The sequence below is a fragment of the Octopus sinensis genome, linkage group LG1 (genome assembly GCF_006345805.1).
Source record: "Octopus sinensis linkage group LG1, ASM634580v1, whole genome shotgun sequence".
Classification (NCBI taxonomy): Eukaryota; Metazoa; Mollusca; class Cephalopoda; order Octopoda; family Octopodidae; genus Octopus; species Octopus sinensis.
This window is the reverse complement of record NC_042997.1, coordinates 140,185,399-140,211,298: the sequence shown is the minus strand read 5'-3', so window position 1 is coordinate 140,211,298 and position 25,900 is coordinate 140,185,399. Positions and strand designations below refer to the sequence as shown.

General features: G+C 33.4%; 1 protein-coding gene across 2 annotated transcripts in view; it reads right to left on the bottom strand.

Moving 5' to 3' along the window:
• LOC115224366 (formin-like protein 3) overlaps positions 1 to 25,900 on the bottom strand; it is a 69,486-nt gene that overhangs the window by 22,955 nt on the left and 20,631 nt on the right. Inside the window, exons 1-7 of one of the 2 annotated variants that reach the window (XM_036505336.1) lie at positions 18,192 to 18,316; positions 10,884 to 11,407; positions 9,441 to 9,494; positions 8,305 to 8,507; positions 7,486 to 7,639; positions 2,268 to 2,318; positions 1,118 to 1,216 (exon numbers count right to left, since the gene is read on the bottom strand). In XM_036505336.1, the coding sequence (XP_036361229.1) occupies positions 1,118 to 1,216; positions 2,268 to 2,318; positions 7,486 to 7,639; positions 8,305 to 8,507; positions 9,441 to 9,494; positions 10,884 to 11,407; positions 18,192 to 18,225 (1,119 nt within the window). In that variant the 5' untranslated portion in view covers positions 18,226 to 18,316. Of the gene's footprint in view, positions 1 to 1,117; positions 1,217 to 2,267; positions 2,319 to 7,485; positions 7,640 to 8,304; positions 8,508 to 9,440; positions 9,495 to 10,883; positions 11,408 to 18,191; positions 18,317 to 25,900 lie in introns of those variants that run through there. The other variant, XM_036505334.1, reaches the window with a different exon arrangement.

The following is a 25,900-nucleotide window of genomic DNA, read 5'->3' as shown; positions in this document are numbered from 1 at the left end:
AAGCTTCCTGAGATTTGCCAACACTACACCTGATTTCCTCCCCTCCATACATACACAAGCATATATCTGACTCATACACTGTTCCCTTCCCAGACATTTGTACATTACTGCATACGCTTTATACACACTTTTGACAAGTTGTGGTGCACCTGAGCACTGTATACAATAATTTCATTATTATTATTATTATATAAAATCCACAAATCCATTCACAAAGCTTTGGTTGGCCCTGGACTACAGTAGAAAAACACTTGCCTACAGTGTTACATTGTGAGACTGGATGTGAAACCACAAATCCCCTCAAACACAAAACCATGCTTGTGCCTTATATACAAGCATTATATGATATATGGCTTAGAGTTTAGGGTGTTGCACTCATGATCTAGCAATCGTGATTTCAATTCTCAGACCAAGTGGTCTGTTGTTTCTTCAAGTAAAAAACCTCATCCCGCATTGCTTTATGATTACTTCAACACCTGATGAGTGACACACCATGCACCAGTTCAGAAAACATTGTTTTGATGGAGAGAGTGAGCTAATGTGTGGCATGAACATTTGATCACAATAAACAAACCATTTGTGCAGGTCGTTAAGCAAAAGCTGAACATTCATACATCATCTTCAACAGAAGAGTCCAATATATATATATATATATATATATATATATATATATATATATTGATATGGCTTTCATAACTAGTAATACTGCTCAGTACAAGAGTACTGTGAATGCTAAAGGGTTAAGATGATGTTTGGAAAATAAATTTGCATGAAATTTTGATAGAAGGTTGCTGAGACATTGCATCCTTTAAAACCACCATGCTTCCTGAAATTTGCCAACATTATACCTGATATCCCCCCCTCCATATGCATACACACATGTATAACATGACTCATTCACTGTTCACTTTCCTGACTTTTGTACATAATTCTATGTACACTACAAGCATGTTTGATGAGGCGTAGTGCACCTGAGCTCTATACACAATAATTTCATTATTATTTTAAATTTAGATCACTTTAAACAACAGCAGATGTCATAGAATGAGTGATCTCAGATGGTTTGATATCAAAAAGGTTTGAAATAAAAATTATAAATTTATGACAAAAATTTTACCTGGAGAGCTGCCAGCTTGGTTTTACTTATGCCATTAATTAAACTGTGTGAAACTGTTTCAAGACTGTGACGGATATCCAAAAATTTTTGAATAGCTGCCTATAAAGTAGGGAAACAGAGAAACATGATTGTATTATTTCATGAAAATTACAATAAAAATATATATGATAAAGAATTAGATGCTTTTATGTGAGATTAGAGTAAATTTTGTAAGGAAGAAATAATCTAAGGGCCAGAAATTAAAACTGTTACTTGTTTTATCAATCCTAAAGGTGGATAGGAAAAGGTAAGTAAAAATTTGAATACAGTGAAATCAGACGTTAAAAACATATACTAAACAAATGTGAGTTTCTGAAACAAAGGTATTAAGACAAAGAGTATACATGTCTAATTGCACAGGTCCTATTTGAGCTCAGTATATTACCCTATTTTATTGATACCTAATTATATGAAAGAATAAGAACAATTTCATTAGGATTTAATCAACAAAGAATAAAAAATGAAACCAGATAGTATAAAGAATTTCATCAGAGCTTTGAATGACTGAGTGACTTCATGATTGTGCAAGAATGAAGATTATACTGAAGTGAATATGAGAGTTGAGGTGAGTAAAGCCAGAGCAGAGTAGGACTATTTGAGGTAATGAAATTGTTAGAATTGTTCCTGCCATTGGAGAAGGATATTCTTTGTTGAGACTGATCCAGCAGATTTATGGCAAAAGATAGCTGCTTGATTGAAGTGTTTGATATATATATATATATATCTCCCAAAATTGATGGTTTGAAACATGTTCCCTAGTGTAAAGACTGTAAAAGTACTTGTTGAAGAAGACTTAGTTTACTACATTAACAAGTTGAGCTACTACTGCTGCTGCTACAACCACCACTACTCGCACACACTACTATATGTGTGCATGCACGCACACACACACTCCACTGGTTTAATTATATGAGTATTAAAATAAAGAGGTGGGTTCAGATGAGTAACACAGTTTGAAAGAGATAATAGAATCAAAAGTTAGAGAGAAAAGTGGTGTCTTTAGAATATTAAAAACTGGACTGTGTGTGTGGTGTATGATGTAAGAATTTTCAAGAAGGTTATATGGTTCTACAATTTGAATGTAACATTGTACAAAAGCTCAACAACTTACTTTGAACCTCAACATGTACTTGAGACACATCAGACAGTCATGTTCATCATCCTGAAAATATAACAGTAATTAATAACATTAATAAAATCAATTGACACAAATATTTAAATAGTGATGAGAAATCATTTTAGTCAGCCTTCTATCTAAGTGGGGATTGGAGGTGACGGAGGCGGTGGGTAAGAATATGCTGTGGAGAGTAAAAAGACCTTTCAAATGCAGAAAGCAGATGTCTGCTCAAAATTTTATTAGTTAATTGCAGAAAGTAATTTTACCCCATATAGATGTCTCTAACGAGACTCCAATAAGGTTTGAAAATCAATTAGTTTATAGGCACAGACATGGTTGTGTGGTAAGAAGCTTGTTTCCTAGTCGCATGGTTCTGGATTCAGTCCCACTGTGTCTTCTACTATAGCCTCAGGAAGAAGCCCATCATATGTGTGTGTGTCTGTGTCCCCTTGTGTATGCGTTTGTCCCCCACCACATTTTGACAACTGGTGTTGGTGTTTTACATCCTATAACTGAGTGGTTTGGCAAAACGGATGATAGAATAAGTACCAGGTTTAACAAAAAAAAAAAAAATTAATTACTGGGGTCAATTCATTCGACCAAAATTTTTTCAAGGTGGAGTCCCAGCAGAACAAGTAAAAGATAAAATATTATGCTGCAAGAAAAGGAGACACCCCCAATGACACTTTCTAACAAAATTAATTTTTCAGATCTTTCTTTATTTTTTTCTCATATATTTCAAATATCTCTTTATAGAGTAAGAACCAAATACTTTTAGTGGTAGATATGAAAACTGTACCTGCAGACCTTCAAGAGATACTGAAAAAGTATTGCAGAAACAGAAAATATCAATTCTAATTTTTTTTTTTTCTTTGGTGGATAATTAACATTGATCATTACGGGAATGACCATGAAATTTAATTACACAGTCAAAGTGTTAGGATCTGTTTACTGAACATAGCTGTAATCCCATTTAAAATATGTTCCACCATTTGACTTTGTCTATGAGGGTACAATTGAGTTTGTATCAATACAAGATTGAGGAAACATGCACACTTAATGTATGACAAGAATGTAGCAGATATGCTGTCAGTTCGACAGAAAAGGAATGTGGTTGCCTTTTTGCCCTCAAAAAATTTCCTTATGTCTGAAATTCAACAAAAATTAAGCAACATTGACTGTGGGAAAAAAATTGTTGCTTGGATTGCTAATCGATATTTCTCAAAATTAATTGAAACTATTTTGAGCCATTCAAAAATTTTTCGTTTTGGATTATTTTAATCATTCCTAATCTTTATAAATTTCTAATATTTTATGGTTATCATTAATTCTACTTTTGTTGTTTTGAGTCTTGTTTTGTAACAGAAAAGGTTAAGATTACCCTATTGCTTTGCATAGTAAAGCATTTTTCACAGAAATTTACTACATCGTTTCAGGTTCAGTCCTCCTGCTCAGCACCTTGGGCAAGTGTCTTGTACTGTAACCCCAAACCTACCAATGTCTTCTGAATAAATCTGATGCATGGAAACTGTGTGGAAGCCCTTCACATAGATGTGTGTCTTTGTGTTTGTATTTATGCCCCCCACCACCACTCAATAACCAGTGTTGGTTTGTTTACGTCTCCATAATGTAGCAGTTTGGCAAAAGAGACTGATAAAATAAATATAGGGATCGATTTGCTTGATTAAACCCTTGAAGCCATTAAACTTTTTTCTGAAAAATTTCCCATTCTTTTTTTTTGTCTTGCAATTACTTGGCAATGTCACCAATATTGGTAGAATGATGAAAAGCACCCAGTACATATTGTAAAGTGGCTGGCATTAGGAAGGGCATCCAGCTACAGAAACCATGGCAAAGCCAACAATGGAACTTTGTACAGCCCTGTGACTCATTGGATCCTGTCAAACCATTCAACCTATGCCAGCATAGAAAACAGACATTAAATGATGATGATGATGATTAGATGTAATTTATTTTTAATGTTTAATTGTCCAACATTTTACATGAAGTAAAACAGTTCATTAAATTGCTCACCCATTCCGTTAATCTGAATCCAAATTAGTTTATTTAGATTCAACTTTAGAAATGGTTGTATCTCGTTTAATTTATTGCCATCAACATGGAAGCCCCAGCTGATGTTGTCAATTCAATCCCTATCATTTTTCAAAGTCCAGTCAATGTTTCAAATCCACTCACTCTTTCGAAAAATAAAAACATAAACTTCCCACCTCTGGATAAAATTTTGCATGCATTCAAATTTAAACTTGCCAAGTGACAAAGTCACAAAAAACCCATATGAAAAAAAATGGTATAACCCTTTTGATACCAAACTTTGTATTGAGTTTGAAACCACCTTTGGGTCTATGATCTAAACTTTTTGCTTCATAATGATCAACATTAAGACCTTCTGTCAGAATTTCATGTTATGTTCCAAATATCAGCCAACTAAGGACAAAGTTGTTTTACTAAATTCTTTATTATTTTCAAAATGAATTGAAACAACAGTACAAAAGTGGTGCATTTCAACAGAAATACACTATCTTTGTTTCAATTCAAGCCTTAAGACTACAACCATAATTTAATGCAAGTTGCTTACCAATGAATGTGTAAAAAATAAAACGTTTTTTTGTCAGCACAGATGCACCCCAACAATTCTTATACAGGTTCTTATACACTTACAATTCAGCCTAGTACTTAAAAGATCCGCTATTCCCTGATCTAAGTCCTACAGATTACCTTTCTATATTAGTTTCACATTTTGGCCCAAGGCTAACAAGTTTGGGGAGGAGCTAGTCAATTACATCGACCCCAAGTGATCAACTGGTACTTATTTTATGAAACCTTGAAGAGATGAAAGGCAAAGTCAACCTGGCTGGTGGCACGTAGAAAGTACCATCCGAACGTGGCCGATGCCAGTGCCGCCTTGACTGGCTTCTGTGCCGATGGCACGTAAAAAGCATCATCCGAACGTGGCCGATGCCAGCACCACCTTGACTGGCTTCTGTGCCGGTGGCACGTAAAAAGCACCCACTACACTCACGGAGTGGTTGGCATTAGGAAGGGCATCCAGCTGTAGAAACACTGCCAGATCAGACTGGTGCCTGGTGCAGCCTCCTGGCTTCCCAGACCCCGGTCGAACCGTCCAACCCATGCTAGCACGGAAAACGAACATTAAACGATGATGATGATGATGATGATGATGATGAAATTTACTTACTCAATTATTTTACCAAGTATGAGCATGGATGGGAACAGATCAATGAATAATTAAACAGTAAGAGTAATAGCAGTATTGGTAGAAAGTTTAAGGAGTAATGCGGGTAACAGACACGAAAACAAAACCGAAACAAAACACTCGTGTTGAAAAGCTCACACCATATACACACAAACAAGTCAAACTATGAAAGATTGACGTCATTGCAACAGAAAAACCAAGCAAACACATGCAGTATATCTAACGGTACTCACCTCCAAGGCGTTTGGGTGGGAGAGTGGAAGGTTAGCATACAAGATCAAGTAATTATATTTTAGAGATTAAAAAGAAGGTAGTGAGAGAGAGAGAGAGAGAGAGAGAGAGAGATCGTAAGTATGTGTGAAAAAAAAAGAAAGAAAAATAAACAAGAAAATAGGAAGAAAACAAAAGTTGGAATGAAAAACAGAAAAAGTAAACAAAAGGCTAACAATGAAAAAAGAAAAACGTAAAACAAAGATGGTAAGAAAACTACACTCATCTTTTCTTTTTTTTTCTTCTTTTTGCATCTAACTCCCTACTCTATGTTCCTTCCCTTTTCTTTTCTATTTCTTTTTTTTTTCTTTTGATTCTATGTCTATTTATTTATCTATGTCCTCACTGCTTCTTGAAGCAAGACTAACACCAAAACATTTAACAAGAGGCAGAAACAATAACGAACATGTTGACATGAACTCGCCAGCTATATTTACTGCAACAGCTAGGGGTAGGAACAACAGATAAATTGTTCACCAATACTTAAAAGAAAAAAAACCCCAAAAAACAGCAAAATTTCAACACAGCAGTAATGTTGAACAGAATTAACATTTCATCCGTCAGTTTTTAAAACGATATTGAAAATATCTTTTTCAACATTATATGGTTAATTTGTTTAATATTCAAAGTCATTGACTGCTTATTACCTATATATTTGTACATTTGTATTAAAATCATAAACATAAACAGCATAACCACTGTTATATTCAGCTATGATTAAAAGCATAGGCAACAAGAAAGCTACTCTTTTTGTTATTCCAGCTTGGTAAAAGGTTTTAAAGACAGTGAATTGACAAAGCCATTTAGAGTGTTAGATTGTCTTGCAGTATTAATATGGCTCTGCACTGCGAGATCAAATGCCATTGAGGCCAACTTAGTCTTTCATTCTTCTGGGGTTGATAAAATATAGTACCAGTCATGTACTAAGGTTGATTCTTCTATCTTCTTGCTCTGTCTCAGTATCAGTTCCATTGCAGAGTGGGAAAGGCCATAAGGGACTACTCAAAGCATCTCTTTCTCAAGAAATTGAGAAAAGTTAAGTGAGGAGCTAGCAACCATCTCTCATAGAAAAACTGATAGGCTACAGGAAGTGTCCAAAAATTGGCTGATGTGCAGTAAAGCAAACAACAAATATAATCCTTTCTACTATAGACCTGAAATTTTGGGGGAGGGGGCAAGACGATTACATTGACACCAGTGTGTAACTGGTACTTATTTCATCAACCCCGAAAAGATGAAAGGCAAAGCTGACCTCAGCAGAATTTGAGCTCAGAAAGTAAGGACAGATGAAATGCTGCTAATGATTCTGCCAGCTTGCCACCTTGCAAAGAACAGAAATAATAAGAGACAGGTTTAGAAGTAATTCATAATTATTCAGGATCAACTTGAAAAGATCACTTAATACATAAGTTATATGTATTGTCCTTATTTTAAATACAGTTTGAACTCAATTCAGGATCTAACAATTGTTTTGCTTTCTAAATTACTATAAAACTTTGGAAGGTTTAGATTAATAATATGTGAGTTGATCCTATGTTCTATGCACAATTGATTCAAAACAATGTGAATAAATACGCATATTAAAACTGGAAGTTTGCATCACAGAATCAAGGGTACCCTAACATGGGTTGGTATCAATGAAGTTAAAAATATTTTTCAATTTAGCTTAAGCGATATGGTCTGAAAGTTCAAGAAGTTCTCACATACCAGTTGTTGTTGATATTCATCATACTTGAGTCCTTGGTTTGCCATTATAGAGGCTGTTTCTGATAGAGACATTCCAGCCACTTGGATGTCTTGTAGCAAATGAACCATCAAAATCATTCCTCTGTTAGGCTTATTAATGTATTCAAGGACAAAACTGCAAAAGAAACACAAACAAATAATCATATGTGTATGAGTGGGGATATAGTTATAAGTGTGTGTGTGTGTGGGTGTGAGGACCTTTTTTGTCAGCAATTTATAATATATGTTGAGAGAACGAATGAGATAATGAGACTAAACAGCCAACCAGATAGACAGTTAGGCAGACACATATGATAGTTCTTAGAGCATTCTATCAGGAAATAATTTTTAGTCACTGACATACCTTTCAGAAGTATCCTTAAAACAAAACTTTTAGGGTCAGAGTTTAGATTAGATTTCAAAGCCATTGAATGATTCAAAAAATGAAAATGAGCTAGAAGCTTCTAGAATGAGTAACAAAAACTCAGTCTAGATTGAATAAAAAAAAGAACACCAACTATGATATTAAATTGTTAAGTTGATAGAAATTTTAAGTCAACACTGCAAAGCAAATGTTTGTGATGTGTTTGATTCAATTATGTGTATATTTTTTTTTTAGACCAACATTAAAGGATAGGTGTGAGAGACTGGATCTGGCCAGTTTGAACATAAAACAGGAAGAATATTTTGGCTGGATATGGCTGGTTTAAATGCTAAAGAACTCTGTTAGGGAAGAAACAGAAAATGGTCTTTGTCAATGATTAACAGGAACATGTAGTGAGAGAATAAATTTTTACTTACTTTTCTTCTGCCAAACGCAAGTCGCCTTTAAGCCTTTGAAGGACATAGGAAATTGGATTGATTTCATTAAGAGTGCCTTTGTATTTCTCAAACTGAGTAGCTGAGTATACATCGGATGGGGGACAAGAAAGCAGATTCTTCTCAATGCATTTTTTCAGACATTCAATGTATAACGGTACAGCATTAGTAGGGCGAGAGAGCATCTAAGAAAAAAACAAATAAACCAAAAAAAAACATCAATTATTCTAGTAGAGAAACAAAATGTAAAAGTAAAATGGTTTAATAAAATAAAATAAATGCACCCTTTTAAAGCCTAGCCAGGCTCATGGGCCCAGTTTCCCAGTTTCTATGGCGTATGTATTCCCCAGCTGGATGGGACGCCAGTCCCTCGCAGCATTACTCATTTTTGCCAGCTGAGTGGACTGGAGCAACATGAAATGAAGTGTTTTCCTCAAGAACACAATCATGATGCTGACACCCTAACCACTAAGCCACGCACCTCCAAAATGGTTTAATAGAAATTTAATTTTGTATATCTGTTTTTCTGTACATCACTGTGATGCATCTGGACACATCATAAGCAATGTTTTCTGGGGTGCCCTGATGTTTCCTGGGGTGATTAGGTGCATTGTATCACCCTCAACCAGGTGACACAACTTTGCTTGTCCAGTGTGTCACATGTGATACACAGGACATATTTCCCTGGCAACCATGCATCATAATATTATAAACATTCTCAATCTTTTTTCAACCACCAGAGTAACTTGGAACTTATAAAAGGAAAGCTTTAAGTTACTCAGAACATAGGAATCAAGGTCTAGCTAACTGTCAGAAAACCTAGCATGGACATTTAGGACAAGCTTATGAAAATGCTTTGGACAGGCAAAGTGTAAAACCCTTGGATATGGATCTTCAGCTAAGCTGGAGATTACACACTGAACCCAGTAAAAAAAAAATGTATGCCTTCTCTTTATAGAATAACAAATGCATAGAAGAGTAACACTGGTTCCATTGGATAATGAAGAGAAGAGTAAGTTTAATAACATATATTTTCTAGAACTAATTCAAGTAAAAGTAACTGGTTTAGGAAAGCATTTTATGAAATAAAAGAAAAATATTTATGCAATGTTAATTACCTTTTTCTCAATATCAGAATTGATACCTTCATTATCTAGTTGTGACAGACTATCCTGAAATATAAAAAAAGCAAACAGTTATATACATAACTATTCTAAGTGTGGCTGCATAGCCACAGGTGTGGTTGTGTAGTAAAAAGTTTGCTTCTCAATCACATGGCTCTAGGTTCAGTTCTACAGTGTAACTGTGTGACACCTGGGTTTACTGGAGTCTTGTGAGAGGAATTGGTAGGTGGAAACTGAAAGAAGCGCATCATGTGTGTGTGTATGTGTGTGTACACCATAAGATGGCTGATTGTGCTTTTGAGGGAAACCAATAAACAGTAAATTAAATAAATAATTATTTTCACTTATTTATTAATTTCTTGATACCTGATAAGCTGAAAGAATTAGAAACTTTGAAATTGCAATATAGAAGGCATCTCATAAATGCTCTAATTTATAAAGTTAATAGCATTCCCCCATTCTTTCACCATCATCATCAGCAGCAGCATCATTTAACATCCATATTCCATATTGACCTGGGTGCCACTAAGCGTTTTGCTTGGAGTGCTCACAATTCTGCCAGCTTCCATAAGCACTTTCAATATTAAGAACTTTTTAGAATTTCATTTAAATATTTCAAAATATTACAGACACTATTAAACTATTCACATCATGAGGAGTTTTAAACTTCAAGGGAATGTAAAATAATTTTGTTTTAGAATGGTAGATCTTGAAGCAACCAAAGCATGTAAATATAGGGTTAAAAAATGCTTTGGATAGAAAAAGTCAAAGACTGCCATGAGGTTCAAATCCACATCTTTAAACATATTCAATTACTATTTTTAAGGTTCATATTAACCCAGATGACATAAATAGATTTTTTTAAAGTGGCGAGCTGGCAAAATTGTTAGCAAACCAAACAAAATGCTTAGCAACACTCTGTCTGTCTTTATATTCTAAGTACCAACTCCACCAAGGTTTGCTTTTCACCCTGTCAAAGTTGATAAAATAAGTAACAGTCATGTACTAGGGACAATGTAATCAACTTCCCCTTCCCTCAAAATCTGTTGGCCATGTGCCAAAATTTGAAACCATTAATAGATTTCTCTATAGGCGCAGGCATGGCCATGTAGTAAGAAGCTTGCTTCCCAACCATGGTTCCGGGGTCCCACATGGTTCTGGGTTCAGTCTTACGGCATGATACCTTGGGCAACTGTCTTCTACTATAGCCTTAGGCCAACCAAAGCCTTGTGAGTGGATCTGGTAGACAGAAACTGAAAGAACCCCATTGTGTGTGTGTGTGTGAGTGTGTGTGTGTGCGTGTTTATTTTGTGCCCCCATCACTGCTTCACAACCAGTGTTGGTGTGTTTATATCCCTGTAACTTAGCATTGCTCCAGCATGGCTGCAGTCAGATGATTGAAACAAATAAAAGAATAATTCCAAATAGCTTACTTACCACAACCCACTGATATAATGATTCGTCAGAAGGCTTTGAAGTATCTGTTTCATCTCCAGGTTCTCGGTTAGTTTTTGACAATTTCATGATCTTCTTCTTAAAAGTTTTAATAGACATCATGATTTTGTCTTTTCTTGAACGAATCTTGTCTTTTTTACCTGTTTTGTCTTCATATTTGCTCAAGTCATCTTCCGAGTAATGTAGATTTAAATGTGAAGTAGCTGGTGAGACTGATGGCATTGAAATATCCCATGCCGATATTGTTTCAGTCAAAGAATATTCACTGGCAGAATCTGGTATGGAGAGGCGCCCTGAGTCTCTATCAGAATCTTTGCTATTATTCGCTTTTGGTGAGCTACTTACTGAAAAACTACCACTGTGTACTCCAGAAGAGTCCAAATCAGACGACTGACCACCATCGTTGGACGAAGATGATACTGAAGTGTAAAACATATCTGACGATTTGGTTGAAGATGATGGGCTTGTTTCAATGAAGTCAACATCAGTCTCAGATTCTTGGAGGTCTAAAATATATAAAAAAAAAAAACACAATAATTTAAAAAGAAAATGTCTTAATGACAAAAACTTAAACAAATTCAATGAAACATAATCTAAAGTCCAAATATGAAAAAATACATGTATTCATTTATTTAAAATTAATGATGGATATTTTTATCTTGATTACCTACCATTTATATAAGAAATTATATAAAATCCTCCCAAATTATAAAACAATGTGATAAATCAGCCTCTTAAATTTTAGATCTACAATTTAAAGTTGCAGTTGAAGGCTACAATAGCATCTTTAAAAGTATATAGATGCCTTAACCTCTTCTTCTTGCATGAATTCTGCCAACCCCCACTCATCCTACCAGGAATTTTGTACTCTAGCAAGCTGCATGGCAACCTTACTAGTACCAGTGACATGATAAAAGCATCTAATACATGCTGTAAAGTGTAAAGTTAGTATTAGGGAGGGCATCCAGCTGTAGAACTTATGCCAATACAGAAAGCGGAGCACAATGTGATCTTTGGACACATCAATTGCTGCCAAACCATCCAACCTATACCATTATGGAACATGAATGTTAAATAGTGATGATGAAGATGGAGTCAACAATTTAGACAGAAATAAATTTTTTATTTCCTAAGTTAAATTCAGTATAAAAAAAATAATAAAACAATAATAGATAAGGTATGTGTAAAAGTAATACAATGTTGTTAAGCTATTTGTTAAACTATTAAAAAGGGCAATTTATCTGAAAAGTAGATTGTTTGACATAGAATTATACTAAACCCTATGCCAAAATAGTTTCCTCCCTCACAAAGAGCTAACTTGAATAGTGCATTAACATTTCTCAAAACTGTGATTTGTGTTGTGTATATTTAACACCTTGTTACTCCCTAATGTCTCTCTACTGGATTTATCTTATCCTTTCAACACTTTGAGCCAGTCTTAAAACAAATAAATCCAACAAAAGTTCAAGGCATATTGCCAGATTTTGTGTTTGCTTTCATTTGTTTCCTCCAGCTTACCTGCAGCCACAGTATAATCCTCTCAAGAAAGATGAACATAAAAATAACAATACCTAGCAATAAACAAATACCAAACAGAATGATGGCCATTATATTTGTAGCTGTCTGGTAAGAAGTTTACCTCCCAACCACCACATGGGTTTAGGTTCAGACCCATTGTGCAGCATCTTGGGTAAGTATCTTCAACAATGGCCCATGATGCACCATATAAGATGGGGGGGGGGTATGCAACAAAATAGTAAATTGGGGATCCACAATAGTATTTTAAAGGCTCCTGGAAACATTTTACTTTAGATGTATATATTTGTATATATTGCAAGAAACAGCCCGGTTTCTTTCTCTAATATTTTACATAATTCAACCTACACAGGTAAATGTGTGAAAAACAAAATAGGAATATTGAAAGCAGTTTCTATAAAACTAGTTTTCAAATATAGAATGGTTATGGGGGTTCACCAGAGTAAAATAGTAATCAAAGGAGTCCATACATAACTGGTTGAGAACCCCTACTCTCATGACCTCACTCAAGCAAAAGACAGATAGTTGTATAGTAGAATATAAGTTAAATTCAACAGCAATTACAACATGGAAGAACTGCAATCTCGACCATTTAAGGACCCATAAGAGACTATTTAAATTCACTTTTTCATTTACTTTTTGAGGTGTCAAAATATTCATTACACTACTTCAACATGATCACTAACACAATTCCATTGCACCTTAGCAATTATGAGATATAAATGTAATGTGAATTTAACAGTTTTTGCGAGTTTTTAGATGGCTAAACTGGTTCTTCTATGATGCACTTGCTTCAGTTTCAACAGATGGTCTCAAATCAAGTCACTTGCTAGACATGTAGAACTCCATAATTTAATACAAAAGATTGATGAAAAAGCTTGCCCGTGAAAGGATTATCTGAAAGATGAAATTTACACCCAAAAAGTATGGGTTTTAGGCTAACACATTTCAGTTTCAGTTTGTAAGAAGGTAATATGATAGACCTACTTGAGTAAGAGAGATGGAAGAATCAAGTTTAAGGGGACGGCTTAAAAATGGGTTAAGAATGATATAGAGTTAGTGGTAGAAAATTATCATTTCATACAGATGGTTATTTTCCAAAGAAGCATTTTAATACTTTGATGACTGAAACAGCTGTACTATTCCAAAAGTCTGAGTAATACCCTATGACTGAGCCATGTTGCTTTTGCAAATAAGATTAATCAGTTCGATGAAATTTAATATCTATGCTCACCAAAGCCAATCAGAAAGAGAAATAAGCATAGAATGTGATGATATCTCTGAGTGTATGATTGAAAGAAATAAAAAAAAATGAAGAAGAAAGATATATAATTATAATTATAAGTGTCTGAGTTTGGCATTTTGTCAAAAGAGAATTATGTACTTAATATATTACAGAGGAATGACTAAAGAAGAAGCTGCTTATCCTAATGAGAATGTCTGAGTGTATTTAATGATAAAAGTTTTTGTAACAGACTCAACTGAAATCTTTGCTGATATCTCTTACAATTACTAATAAACATATCATTGCTGATATCTCCTACCATTAGTAATAAACATTGAATCAGCACAGTAATTTAAAAACAAAAATAACTATAATGTTTATGTAATTTTTCACATGTAATATGAAATTGTCACAGTAGCTAGTATAGAATGTTACAGATAAAGGTCTAAGACAGCAGCATTCATTATTGTAATTAGTAAACATTATTAAAACACATGGCAAAATATATTTGCAAAAAGATAAGAAGAAAAAAAGAATTCCACAACTCCAGAGAAATTACGTAATTTTGCAAAATTTTCTATAAATGAAAGCTAAATATATATTTCATTTTGGTCAAGTCAGTCTCATGCTACTCTGAGTTTCACTTGTGAGTGCATCGGATCTTCGGGCAACTTATGACATAACTGAAGATCTTGTGCACCCACAGATGAAACTAATTTCAGAGATAGCAAGGGACTAACTCTACCAAAATAAAATATATTATTAATCTCTACAATGACACTGAATACTCTTTTTCCCAAGCTATAACACTAAATGTATACATATATATGTGTGTGTGTATGTGTGTGTGTATATATATATATATTATATATATATATATATATATATATATATAAATGCTTGAAAGAGATGAGAATTAAGGAAGAATTGATAAAGAAAATAATAATTAGTGCAGTAAGTCATTATTGCAAAAGAAAAATAGGTAAGAAATGGGTTTTATCTGTAAATGTCATCAACTTACTGAGACAAAAGACAATTGGTTTCATGTCTGCTATTCCAAATCAGGAACTGATTGAAGCAATGACTTACAAGTATTGTGATCAAAAATAGTAAGAGAGAGGGAAAAAAGGGATGAAAAAATGCCGTGTTTATTTAACTTATTTCTGTTCAAGGTTATAAACAGTTTTGGCCAGAAAATGCAACTGAAGTTAGAGGGAATATTTTAAAAAATAAAACCATAAAAATTATTACTTGTAAAATGTAAATAAACACAATGGAGTCTCGGCTATTTCGATTTTCGGAACCTTGTCATCATAGGCCACCACTGTTGACACAGAGATATTATTAAAGCAAGCAGCAAACATAGCTCTTTGGAAAAGGAACCTTTTGTTAGAGTGCCAGATAGAGGGTTACAAGAAGATTACTTCTGTAGTAACAGGGTTTAGTTCAGGCTGGATTTGTGATAGGGTATGTGTATGTGTGTTTGTGTGTTTTAAAAGGAAGGCCTTCCCAATAACAAAGGCACAGCATAGCTGAAAGAGATTTGGCCTTCTGCTTTATTTATGACATTTCCATTCAACTTTCATCGTCTCCAAGATTAAACACAGCCTTAACAGACATACACACAGATCAAGTCAATGCTTTAAATAACAAACTTTAGAAAGAAAGGCGGAGTAGCTTCAAGGTTATTTCTTGACCCCATTTTTTTTTTAACTATTAAAAATAAAATCAACTACTAGAACATCTTCATTGGCAACATAGACAAATATCTTCAATGACAATATCAATTAGTGTAGACACAGAACCTATAAAATAATTTTGAAATGAAAATTGCAAGTTTACAAGATTGTCATGATGTTTTAATTAAACAAATGTATATTGCATAAACATTTATTTAGTGTGTGTGTGTGTTTGTGTGTGTGTGCATATTGTAATTTAATAAAGAGAATGATAGATCAGAATAAGTACCAGACTTAAAATAAGTACTGGGGTTGATTTGTTCAACCAAACCCCAGCAGGGCCACAGTCAGATGACTGAAACAAATTAGATATAGAAAATGTGTGTGTGTGTGTGTGCACATGCATATTTACTTGCTTAGTCTGGTGGACGAGCTAGAGACCATTTACAGGTCTCCCTGGATCTTTTGTAAATCAACACCTACATGAAAGAAATGAACAAGCATGAAATTCTAAAGGACTAATGTTGGACACAATAAGGGTGATAAGAGGAAGAGAGGCAGGTGGAATGGGAATTGAATTAGCATAAGCCCAGTCAGCTCCTGGGAGCGTAGGCTTTTTTACAATACTTGTGAAAAAGGCAGAGGGAAGATACAGTATGCCATCTGTGGGCCAGAGGTTAAACCATGTCCATGAGTGAATTTATATCAATCAGTTAGATAAGCCCTTTTATGGATGTGATTAGAGTTTCAGTGTTTTCATTAGCAGCACCATCCCAGATCTGAGAGCAAAACCCCTTTGTGGACATCACCTGACTTTTGCTAAGTATCAATAATTGTTGGAGGCTGAAATATCTTCTGACCCTAAAGAGATGGGTCGACCATTGGGATGTAGCCCTAGCTAGGTTAAAGAAGTGCTTTTGCCAGGAGAGACTTTTAGCAATAGTGAAACCCAACAATTAAAGCTATATATATATATATATATATATATATATATATATATATGATCATATCTAATAACTGCAAAATAATTTAAAGAACATCAATATAAACACTTAAATTTTACAATAATTCTCTTGCATTTTGGCATGCTATGCTACCTATTCCAAGTGCTGCTGGCTCTGAGAGCTGACAAATCATCAGACAGCCCACATTTACAGAAAGACAAATATAGCTATAAAATGCTGCCAACTTATCCACAAGTTTAAATTTATCATATCCTATTTGGTCACAGGGCATAACTTTTTGAGTTTACCAACCATAGCTTATCAGTTTAATTTCTTCGATTTCATGATTCACTACCAAAGATATTGCTTTTTACTTTTCTTGGATCTCACAACTAAATGTAATTCTTTGAAGCTGTTGCCTCAAACCATGAGTAGTTAACTTGCTAGGAGAAAGGAAAATTCCTTATTGCTTAAAACAAGATGAATTTCCTTATATTTAACTAAGACAATCTCTATCCCTCACCTTCCACTCCTGATCTCCTTTGAAGCGTGTTAAAATAAGCTTGACTCCATTCAAAGAATTTTTACATTTTCATTATTTCAACTCAGATTATTTGAAACAACAATGTACCAAAGAGTACTGGACTGACTATTGAACAAACAAGTCAGTACTAGAGGAAATAGAAAACGAAAGATAATTTTTTGCAGCTGTCTGGAAGAGAAAGCTGCAGTATTTTAGGTATGTTATCAATGCCCAGAACTTCAGTCCTCATATCCCAGAGAGAGGAGCCAATGAAAAATGAAAAGAGGGGAGACTGAGAAGACACTCGCAGGATGACATCAAAGAATGGACAGGAAAACTTCTGGCTGAATGCACAACCATGGCCAGAGAGAGGAATCAATGGAAAGAAATGGTACATGCATCCATAATTCCCAACCCTCACCAATGAAGATGGGAATAAGCAAGGCAAGACAATTTTCTCCTTTTATTTGGAGGATCACATACACATGACATGGCACTTCAGGTAATTGCCTAAGTTGTTAATAGTTTCAACTACCCCCACGAGAATAACAAAGTTCCACAGAACTGAGTTATCATGTTGATAATAAAGTGAAATGAATATACATCAAAGTGACAGATTTGAAAAGAAGTATTTGGGAGATAGAATTTTAGAATGCTTGAACTGGATGAAGCTCTTAATCTATGAGTAAAAGATAAGATAAAAACAAAATTGCAATGAAGTCTTTTTTATTTAATATCTGAAATAATATTCACTTAGATATTACATAAATAGTATTTCAAATGGATTTATAATGATGCTTTGATTCATTAGTTAACCTAATTTAACATGTTTCTAGTATGATGACATTAAGAAATATTCAAGCATTTATAACTGCAAACATAATTATTTTAACAGTGTAGACGTCTAATTAAAATAGTTGAGCATGCTACTATGAAATATTACTAGATAACAATTTCTTATTCATAATATAAAGTCTATTTTCTGCAGTCCCTATCAGATTGTTTCATCCTGTAATGATGTTAAATATCTACCAAAAAATAAAATTGGTATTTTTTGTAAGTCACTTTGCCTCAACAAACTTGACATATCTCAATGGAAAATAGTTTCAAAGATGACATTCCGCAACAAAAGATATACTAGTTTCTAAAATTGCATTCTGCAGTTAATGATAATGAAATTTTATGTTGATATCTCTGAACTGCTTTCTGCAGTTAAGGAAAATGAAATTCTGAGTGAATATATTTGATTTCCACAGTCAAAGGTTAAAGAAAAACAGTAACAGAAAATGAAAATTACAATTCAATAATGAAAGATAAATGTCCATCAATATGTTATAACTAATAAAACAGATTAGTAAAAATGACACAAGATTTGTATTTTACCATGTCGGGATAAGAAATCAGTTACTACTTCCATGGTTTATGGTGAACGTTGGAAAAAATATCCTTCAAGTTTGGAATAAGAATTTGTGGTGTTAAACATCAGACAGCAAAGTTCTGAATGTGAACAGAATCTAATTTGAAAGTCATATATAAGTAGAAGAAATAATTATGGTAATTAAAAGTGAGAACAAAAGAAGCTAGAGTAAATCATTTTCTAATGAACAAACAAAGAGATGAATAATTAAAAAACTCTAAAAATATATTATCGTTCTCAAAAAGCATGAACAATCTTATTGTCTTATAGTAATGAGTGAGAAATTCACATACTGTTTTAGTAATTGGAGCAGTGAACTTGAAACTGAATTTTCCCAGGCAGATACATAACCAAGAATATATATAAAAATTGATACTAATTAACAGATTAAAACAATAGCAGGGTTACATAGTGCAATTTGTATATCATAAACTTTTATGTGTTGCATATATGAAGCAAGTGCGATATGTAACTCGTGTCTAAAATGTAGCTGAAAGTCACATGTCAAGAGAGTCACGTTCTCAGTTTAGAGAATTTTGCTTCTTCTTTCATTATTCTTTTACAGAATAAACACTTGATTTCACCGAATTATAACATAGTCTTGAACTTGATTATTTAATTGGATTTTATGTTGTTTTTTTTTGGTTCATCAAACAAAATAACCTATTAAAACCAAGGTGATCATTTTTAATACAGTTAATTAATAAAATGTGTACTTAAGACTAATTAATCATTAAAAAGACAAAATTTTATTATTTAACATAATATGAGTGCAAAACAACTAGGACATATGTAATAAAAACAACCAAATTCTTGCACCAAGGTTTAAAATGGAAAGTTTCTGTTTGATCTCAGCTCATAAAAATATTTAAGGGAAACTTGTTACTTTCTTCAATTTCTATATTAATGCATATACTTTTTTTTATTTTTGCTGTTAAAAATTTATTGATGCTTTTAATAACTAAAAGATTACTAGGTATTTATCGAAAATTAATCAACAATACTGATACAGAGATGAATTAATACAGAGATCAATGTAGCATTGTAAATCCCTGTCATATATCTTTCTTTTATCATTTAAATTTTACTTGATTCAGTCACTGGACTGTGGCCATGCTAGGGCAACACCTTGAAGGGTTTTAACCAAATGAATCAACCCCAGTACTTATTTTTAAATCCTGGTACTTAATCTATTGGTTTCTTTTACCATATCACTAAGTTGCAAGGATATAAACAAACCAACACCAGTTGTCATATATATATATATATATTTGTTTGATTTGCCTAATAGTGGTTTTATCTCTAATTTAATTTATATATATATATATATATATATATAATGGGTTTTTTTCAGTTTCTGCCAACCAAATCCACTCACAAGGCTTTGGTTGGCCTATAATAGAAGGCACTTGCCCAAGGTACCACACAGAGGAACTGAACCTGGAACCATATGGTCAAGAAGCAAACTTCTTACCACACAGAATTCTTGTAAAATTTATCTATTTTCATCCTATCTAATTTATACTTATCTGAATTGAAATCCTAATTTTAATTTGTTACCAATTTAAATCTTATGCCAACACTCTAAAATCTATCATCAGCCCATTAATTTGCTTTCTATTTATCAATTAATCTGTTAATGCTACTCAATTTTATGCCAGATGATGATATATCACTCCATCCCTCTTCATTATATATCAAACTATTACATCAGTACTTCTGGTTGAAAAGCCATTTAAGACAACTTGGGAGCAGACAATCCTGTAAAGTTTCAAACTCAAATATTATATTGAGAGCTCCACACCATACACCCAGTTCTTGTAAAAAAAAAAACTCCCAGTCAAAGGTTTTCCTCCATTACTCATTCTAAGACTTAAATTTCCAGAAATCTCTATTTTAGTTTTCTCTATATGATTATAAATGAATGTTCCTACATTAGAAATAACACAGCTTTTTTAATCATTAGTATCCTAGACTTCCTTCAAAAGAAGGCTATTCATCTCATCAGTATGTCTTATTTTAGCAGTTTTAAATCTCTCCACATCAACCTCCTTCATATTAATTAGATCTTCTTTACTTCTTTTACTACCTATTAATATAATCAATTCTGTTCTTTAAAATTTGGCGAATGCAAACTGTAATACCATAACTGAAAACATATCCATATGTCAAATTGTCACCATACTTTTCCCCCTCTCTCTCTTTCTCTCTCTCTCACTCATTAGCTAAAAAACCCATACCAAAGTGTTTAATATTCACAAACTTTCTCTAAAAAAATTCATGAAGTGTTTTACCCTTTTGCATTTAGATTACACTATCACATGTAATACTTATATATTTACATTGTTTTTAATTCATCATGCTTTTAATTCATTGTGTAGCTTTGAGATTTCAGTGATGGGATTGTTTACTTTTAGTATGACATTGTAGAGTAGGTGTAAGAGGCTGAATCTGATCAGTTTGAATATAAAACAGGAATAATATTTTGGCCAAATATGGCCAGTTTAAATGCTAAAGTGTTAATATCCACAAACTATTACTGTGGATCTCCTTCATCTTCCATATGTTCTTGTATTATATTAATCTCTCTCTCTCTCTCTCTCTCTCTCTCTCTCTCTCTCTCTCTCTCTCTCTCTCTCTCTCTCTCTCTCTCTCTCTCTCTCTCTCTCTCTCGCTAACAAAACCCATACCAAGACCAGATTACACTCTGACCCAAGAGGGCTACACAGTCTTTGTGACATACCCTTCTCTTCTTTCTAATTTTTCATTAAAAAGAAACAAAAATGGTAATGAAAGGTTGTAAGAAGAATAAACAAACCCTGAGAAATAAATAATATAGGATTTATGTTTTAAATTTATGGGTTGAACAGCAATTTAATAATAGTATTAGACAGTAACATAATATAATTATATTTTAATGTATTCATTAATCTCCTTAGGTTTGTTTTTTAACTTGTGATTTGGTGGAACATAAACTGTCTAGAATATGTAATTTGTTTTAGAACATTCCAGTAAATGATAGCATATAAAAACATTACAGTGTGCTTGAAAAACACATGAGCTAATACTTTTCAGATCATCATAATCATATTTCACTAAATGGGACCTTTGAAGTCTTAATTATAGGTATTAAGCAGATTTTGCCTATGGCTTTTTTGGATCCTACATTTTCAAAAACAAGATTTTGGGTATAAGCTCTTTTGTGCACAAGCCATAGTTTGAGTAGTATCTTAATAAACAAGTCAAAAAGGGTTTCCAAATATCAATCATGCTAGACTCAATACTGCTTAACAAGTAATCTGGCAACAATTTCTTACATTAGTTAACTATAATTTAATATGTTAGAATACACACACACACAAATAATTTACCAAACATATTTTTTATTTCTTTTGCTATTTTATATTTATTTTAGGCAAACCTGCTATAAAACATGTCCTTTGCCTACAAAGATCCCTAAACATGTAAATTTTCACCCCTGAACTTATTTGTGCTGAGAGCTGGTTTTAACAGCCTTTCATTGTGATAACAGAAAAGCAGAGCCGAAATGCCTTGCAACCCAAAAGAAGTGCTCATGAGAAATAGTGAAGCAGACAATGGAATCACATGTCATTTATACACGTTTCATGGTCAGGTTCAGCTCTTGCATAATCATTATTGATATGGTAATAACCTGTGGTATGAGAAGTTAAAAACAATGAAAAATAAATACTGGTTTGACTGCAATATTACACAATTCCAACCATGAGATAAATACATATGCTTTTAAATTATGACATCATCCCCTTCAGTGAAAACAGGGATTCATTTTCTACTTAGGTCATTTGACACTTCTTTTGTTTTAATCTACCAAATGTACCCTGGAAGTATTCATTGAGGTAATGTGAAAAAATGTGTCAGAAATTACTAAGCACTAAAACAAATTTTCCTTAAGGGTACAACTTATAACTTTAAGAATATATATATATTTTTTTTATCACGTCAAAGGTGGGTGGATTAGCAAAAGTACTTTTTGTTGTAGCTCTTGATGCTCTGTGTTCAAATCCTGCTAGGATCAACTCTGTTTTTCATAGTCATCATTCCAGAAGTTAATTTAATCAACTGCCTCCTTGTACCAACATGCAATAGAGAAGCAATGATACAGGAGAGCCCAGATTACCTGATTTAAGTATGGAATTCTGACAACAGGTGAACTGACAGCTACTCCAACTAATAGTTCATCACATCAAAAAGTGGCAAGCAAGCAGAAGCATAAGCATGCCAGGCAAAATGCTTTGTGGTATTTCAACCTTCTTTCAAAGGTCAACTTTGCCTTTCATCCTTTTGGGGTTGATACAATAAGTACCAACTGAGCAGTGAGATCAATATAATCAATTTACCCAAACTCTGGAAATTAGCTATCTGTAGTAATATATATCAGAGAAGTTGAAAGGATTGAAAGGGGAGGGGCCATATTAATAAATTTAAGATAGTTTTAATACATTTGTTACCAATCCACATCAGATTGCTCCTGGTTCTATAATAAAAACTTTTTGTTTGAAAGTGAACTAAATTAAAACCTTCCATCAAAATTTCCTGTTCATTTATGAAGGATCTGTTCCATAAAAATTAATTAAAAAAATCTGTGCATGAGATGGAACAGATCCATGAACTAAACACCAGCTCAATAATGATAAAAGTTATTTCAAAACTAATTGAAGCAAAGTTAGTGTATTTCAGTAGAAATATTATAACAAGAGTCCTAATACCATAGCATTGAAAGAAGAATTATATAGATGCAAATTCTATCTTGTCTTCTCATAAATGAAAAGGTGGGAAGCAAAAGAAATTCACTAATATTCGGAAGTGGCTAGTATTTGTCAATTTGGGAACCCACTGCCCTATATTATTGCCAACACAGTACACACGACTATCAGTCATTCACACATACATACACACAGTCCCTCACCCCATCTCCCTCTAAAAGCTCCCCCCCACAACACACATAGGACAACGCAAAAGTTAAGGAGCAAAATAGTATGGCAGGCAGTCAAGCCAGTATTTAATTAATTCATTATTATCTTCTCACTGTCACAGGTTATTTCCATAATAATAAAGATTACGTAGGTAGGAGAGCAGACCTTGGCAATGAAACGTTTATATGCCACACGTGATATGTTACTGGGGGCTTCGGCTTTCAATGAGAAACAAAAATAACAAATTATAAACATTCTCAGGGAATTAGTTTCTTTGTCACGTTACACAAAGAATAATGTTAACGAAGCTGAAACTGTCACGTTTTTTAATATACATATTACTTTTATAATCAATGAGTTAGAGGTTATATACCAAGTTGCAAATGAGGGAATTTCTAGGTAGATACTTGAAATGGAAGACACATCAGCCATATCTTCCTCAAATCACACCCTGCTGTCATTTTTTGTGTTTCGTCATGAGTAAAATAGAATTTGGGTTATTTTTTTTCTTATTGATATTTTTCAGCATTTTATAATATCCCACCTTCTAAAATACATGTAACTCACATTTCAAATATATCTTTAACAAATCCATGTTTTTCAAACTTCTTAACCTTCACCTCAGAATAACTGTTGTGATTAATAATGAATTATTTTTTAGCGGTATTTTTCATCATTTTTTCAAAACTCTATATTTTTTAAATGTTAACCCATCTTACCCCTTCATCATGCCTTTCAAGTATTCTCAGTATTAATGTTTGTCAAACACTCAAAATTACCATTCTTTAGAAAAGAAAATCAAAAATATTCTTTTTCACATTTCAAACAGCTGAAATTATCCTTTTATAAATATTTCTTTCAAAATTCCAATTTTGTGTTTTTCATATATCCACTTCTGTAAGTCTGATATTTTTAGCAGCTCCAGCAATCATGCAGCTTACTACATTGGTGCACCTGAGCACTGTATACAATAATTTCATTATCATTTAATTTTTGTGTCATATAGGGCAAGATATTTTGTAAAAAATGAATTTAAAAGAAATTTCTTTTAGTCTCAATTAAACGTTTCAGAGTGTATGATATTATAAAATTATTAAAAATAGCATGAAAAAAAAAGTCATCTTAATTTTAACAGATATTCTGAAGGCACAATCAAGTGGGGGCAGGGGGGCATTAAGTTTGAAAAATAGGGATTTTTTTTTATTAGAAAAATATTTTTAATGCAAATTGCCTGTGAGTTAGAATGCAGAATATTATAAAACCAAAAATATTGAAAAACAAAAAAACAAAAAAAAAACAAGAAATTCCATTTTATTTGCAATAACTATTCCAAAAACCTGACTTAAACACATTATGCTCATATTAACAAAATGAATCGGCAAGGAAATTCAATCTGTCAAAGTGAAAAGTGAACCTAGAACTTACTGAATTGTAAAGTCAATTTTTGCAAAGGTTAAAAATAATACAATTATTTTATCAGATTAACCAAAGACCATCACTAATATTGCAATAAAATCAGAATTTAATCAGGTGTTTATGTAAGTGTCCTGAAGTTCTCATGTCATAAATTATCTCCATAATAATAATAAAGATTACGTAGGAGAGTCAACCTTGGCCATGAAACGTTTATATGTCACACGTGAGATGTTCGGTAAGCTTCCAAGAAGAAACTATAAACTTTGAAGTTGGAATATATGAGAACAATGAGAATTTATGAATATTTTATTTGTTTGCTTTCATCAGAAGGAGGTGGTATCCTTGTCACGTTGCACAATTTTACCTTCAGATAATAATATTAATGAAACTAAAATAACTATCACATTCTCCCATGCTGATTACTTTTGCAATCAATGAACGTAACAAAGTCACCAATAAAGTAGCTTCTTTACACACATTTAAAGACTTTCTTTAATACCTTACATAAGAATTAATTATGGCATTAGGTTTACTGTAAAGATGAGTAAACAATGCAAAAAAAATAAGGAATGAAAGATCCACACCTCCTCAGTTATAGATCACACAAGTAAGATATAGGTATTCAACTCTAAAAATTTTTTGAAGGAGCCCAAAATATTCATAGCATTGTTGCAGATGATTGTGATACTGAAGTGTTGAAATAGCCAAGCATCCTAGCAAGTGTCACTTGATATTCCAGTGAAATAGAAAACCAAAGATGACAAAAATTTCTTTGTCATCAGTCTAGCTCCCTCCAAAGTCTTGAGTGCCATCAATGATAAATAATTCATCATCATCATTGTTTAACATTCGCTTTCCATGTTAGTATGGGTTAGACGATTTGACTGAGGACTGGCAAACCAGATGGCTGCACCAGGCTCCAATCTTGATCTGGCAGAGTTTCTATTGCTGGATGCCCTTCCTAATGCCAACCACTCTGAGAGTGTAGTGGGTCCTTTTACGTGCCACTGGCATGAGGCCAGTCAGGTGGTACTGGCAACAGCCATGCCTAAATGGTGTTTTTTTACGTGCCATCTACACACCAGCACAAGTGCCAGTAAGGCAACGCTGGTAACAATCACGCTCGAATGGTGCTTTCTACATGCCACCAGCACGAACGCCAGTTAGCCACTCTGGCAACGATCATGCTCGGATGGTGCTCTTAGTGCTCCACTAGCCAGTCATCAAATTTGATTTCGATTTCACTTGCTTCAACAGGTCTTCGCAAGCAGTGTCCAATGAAGGGAAGGTACACGTATTTCAAT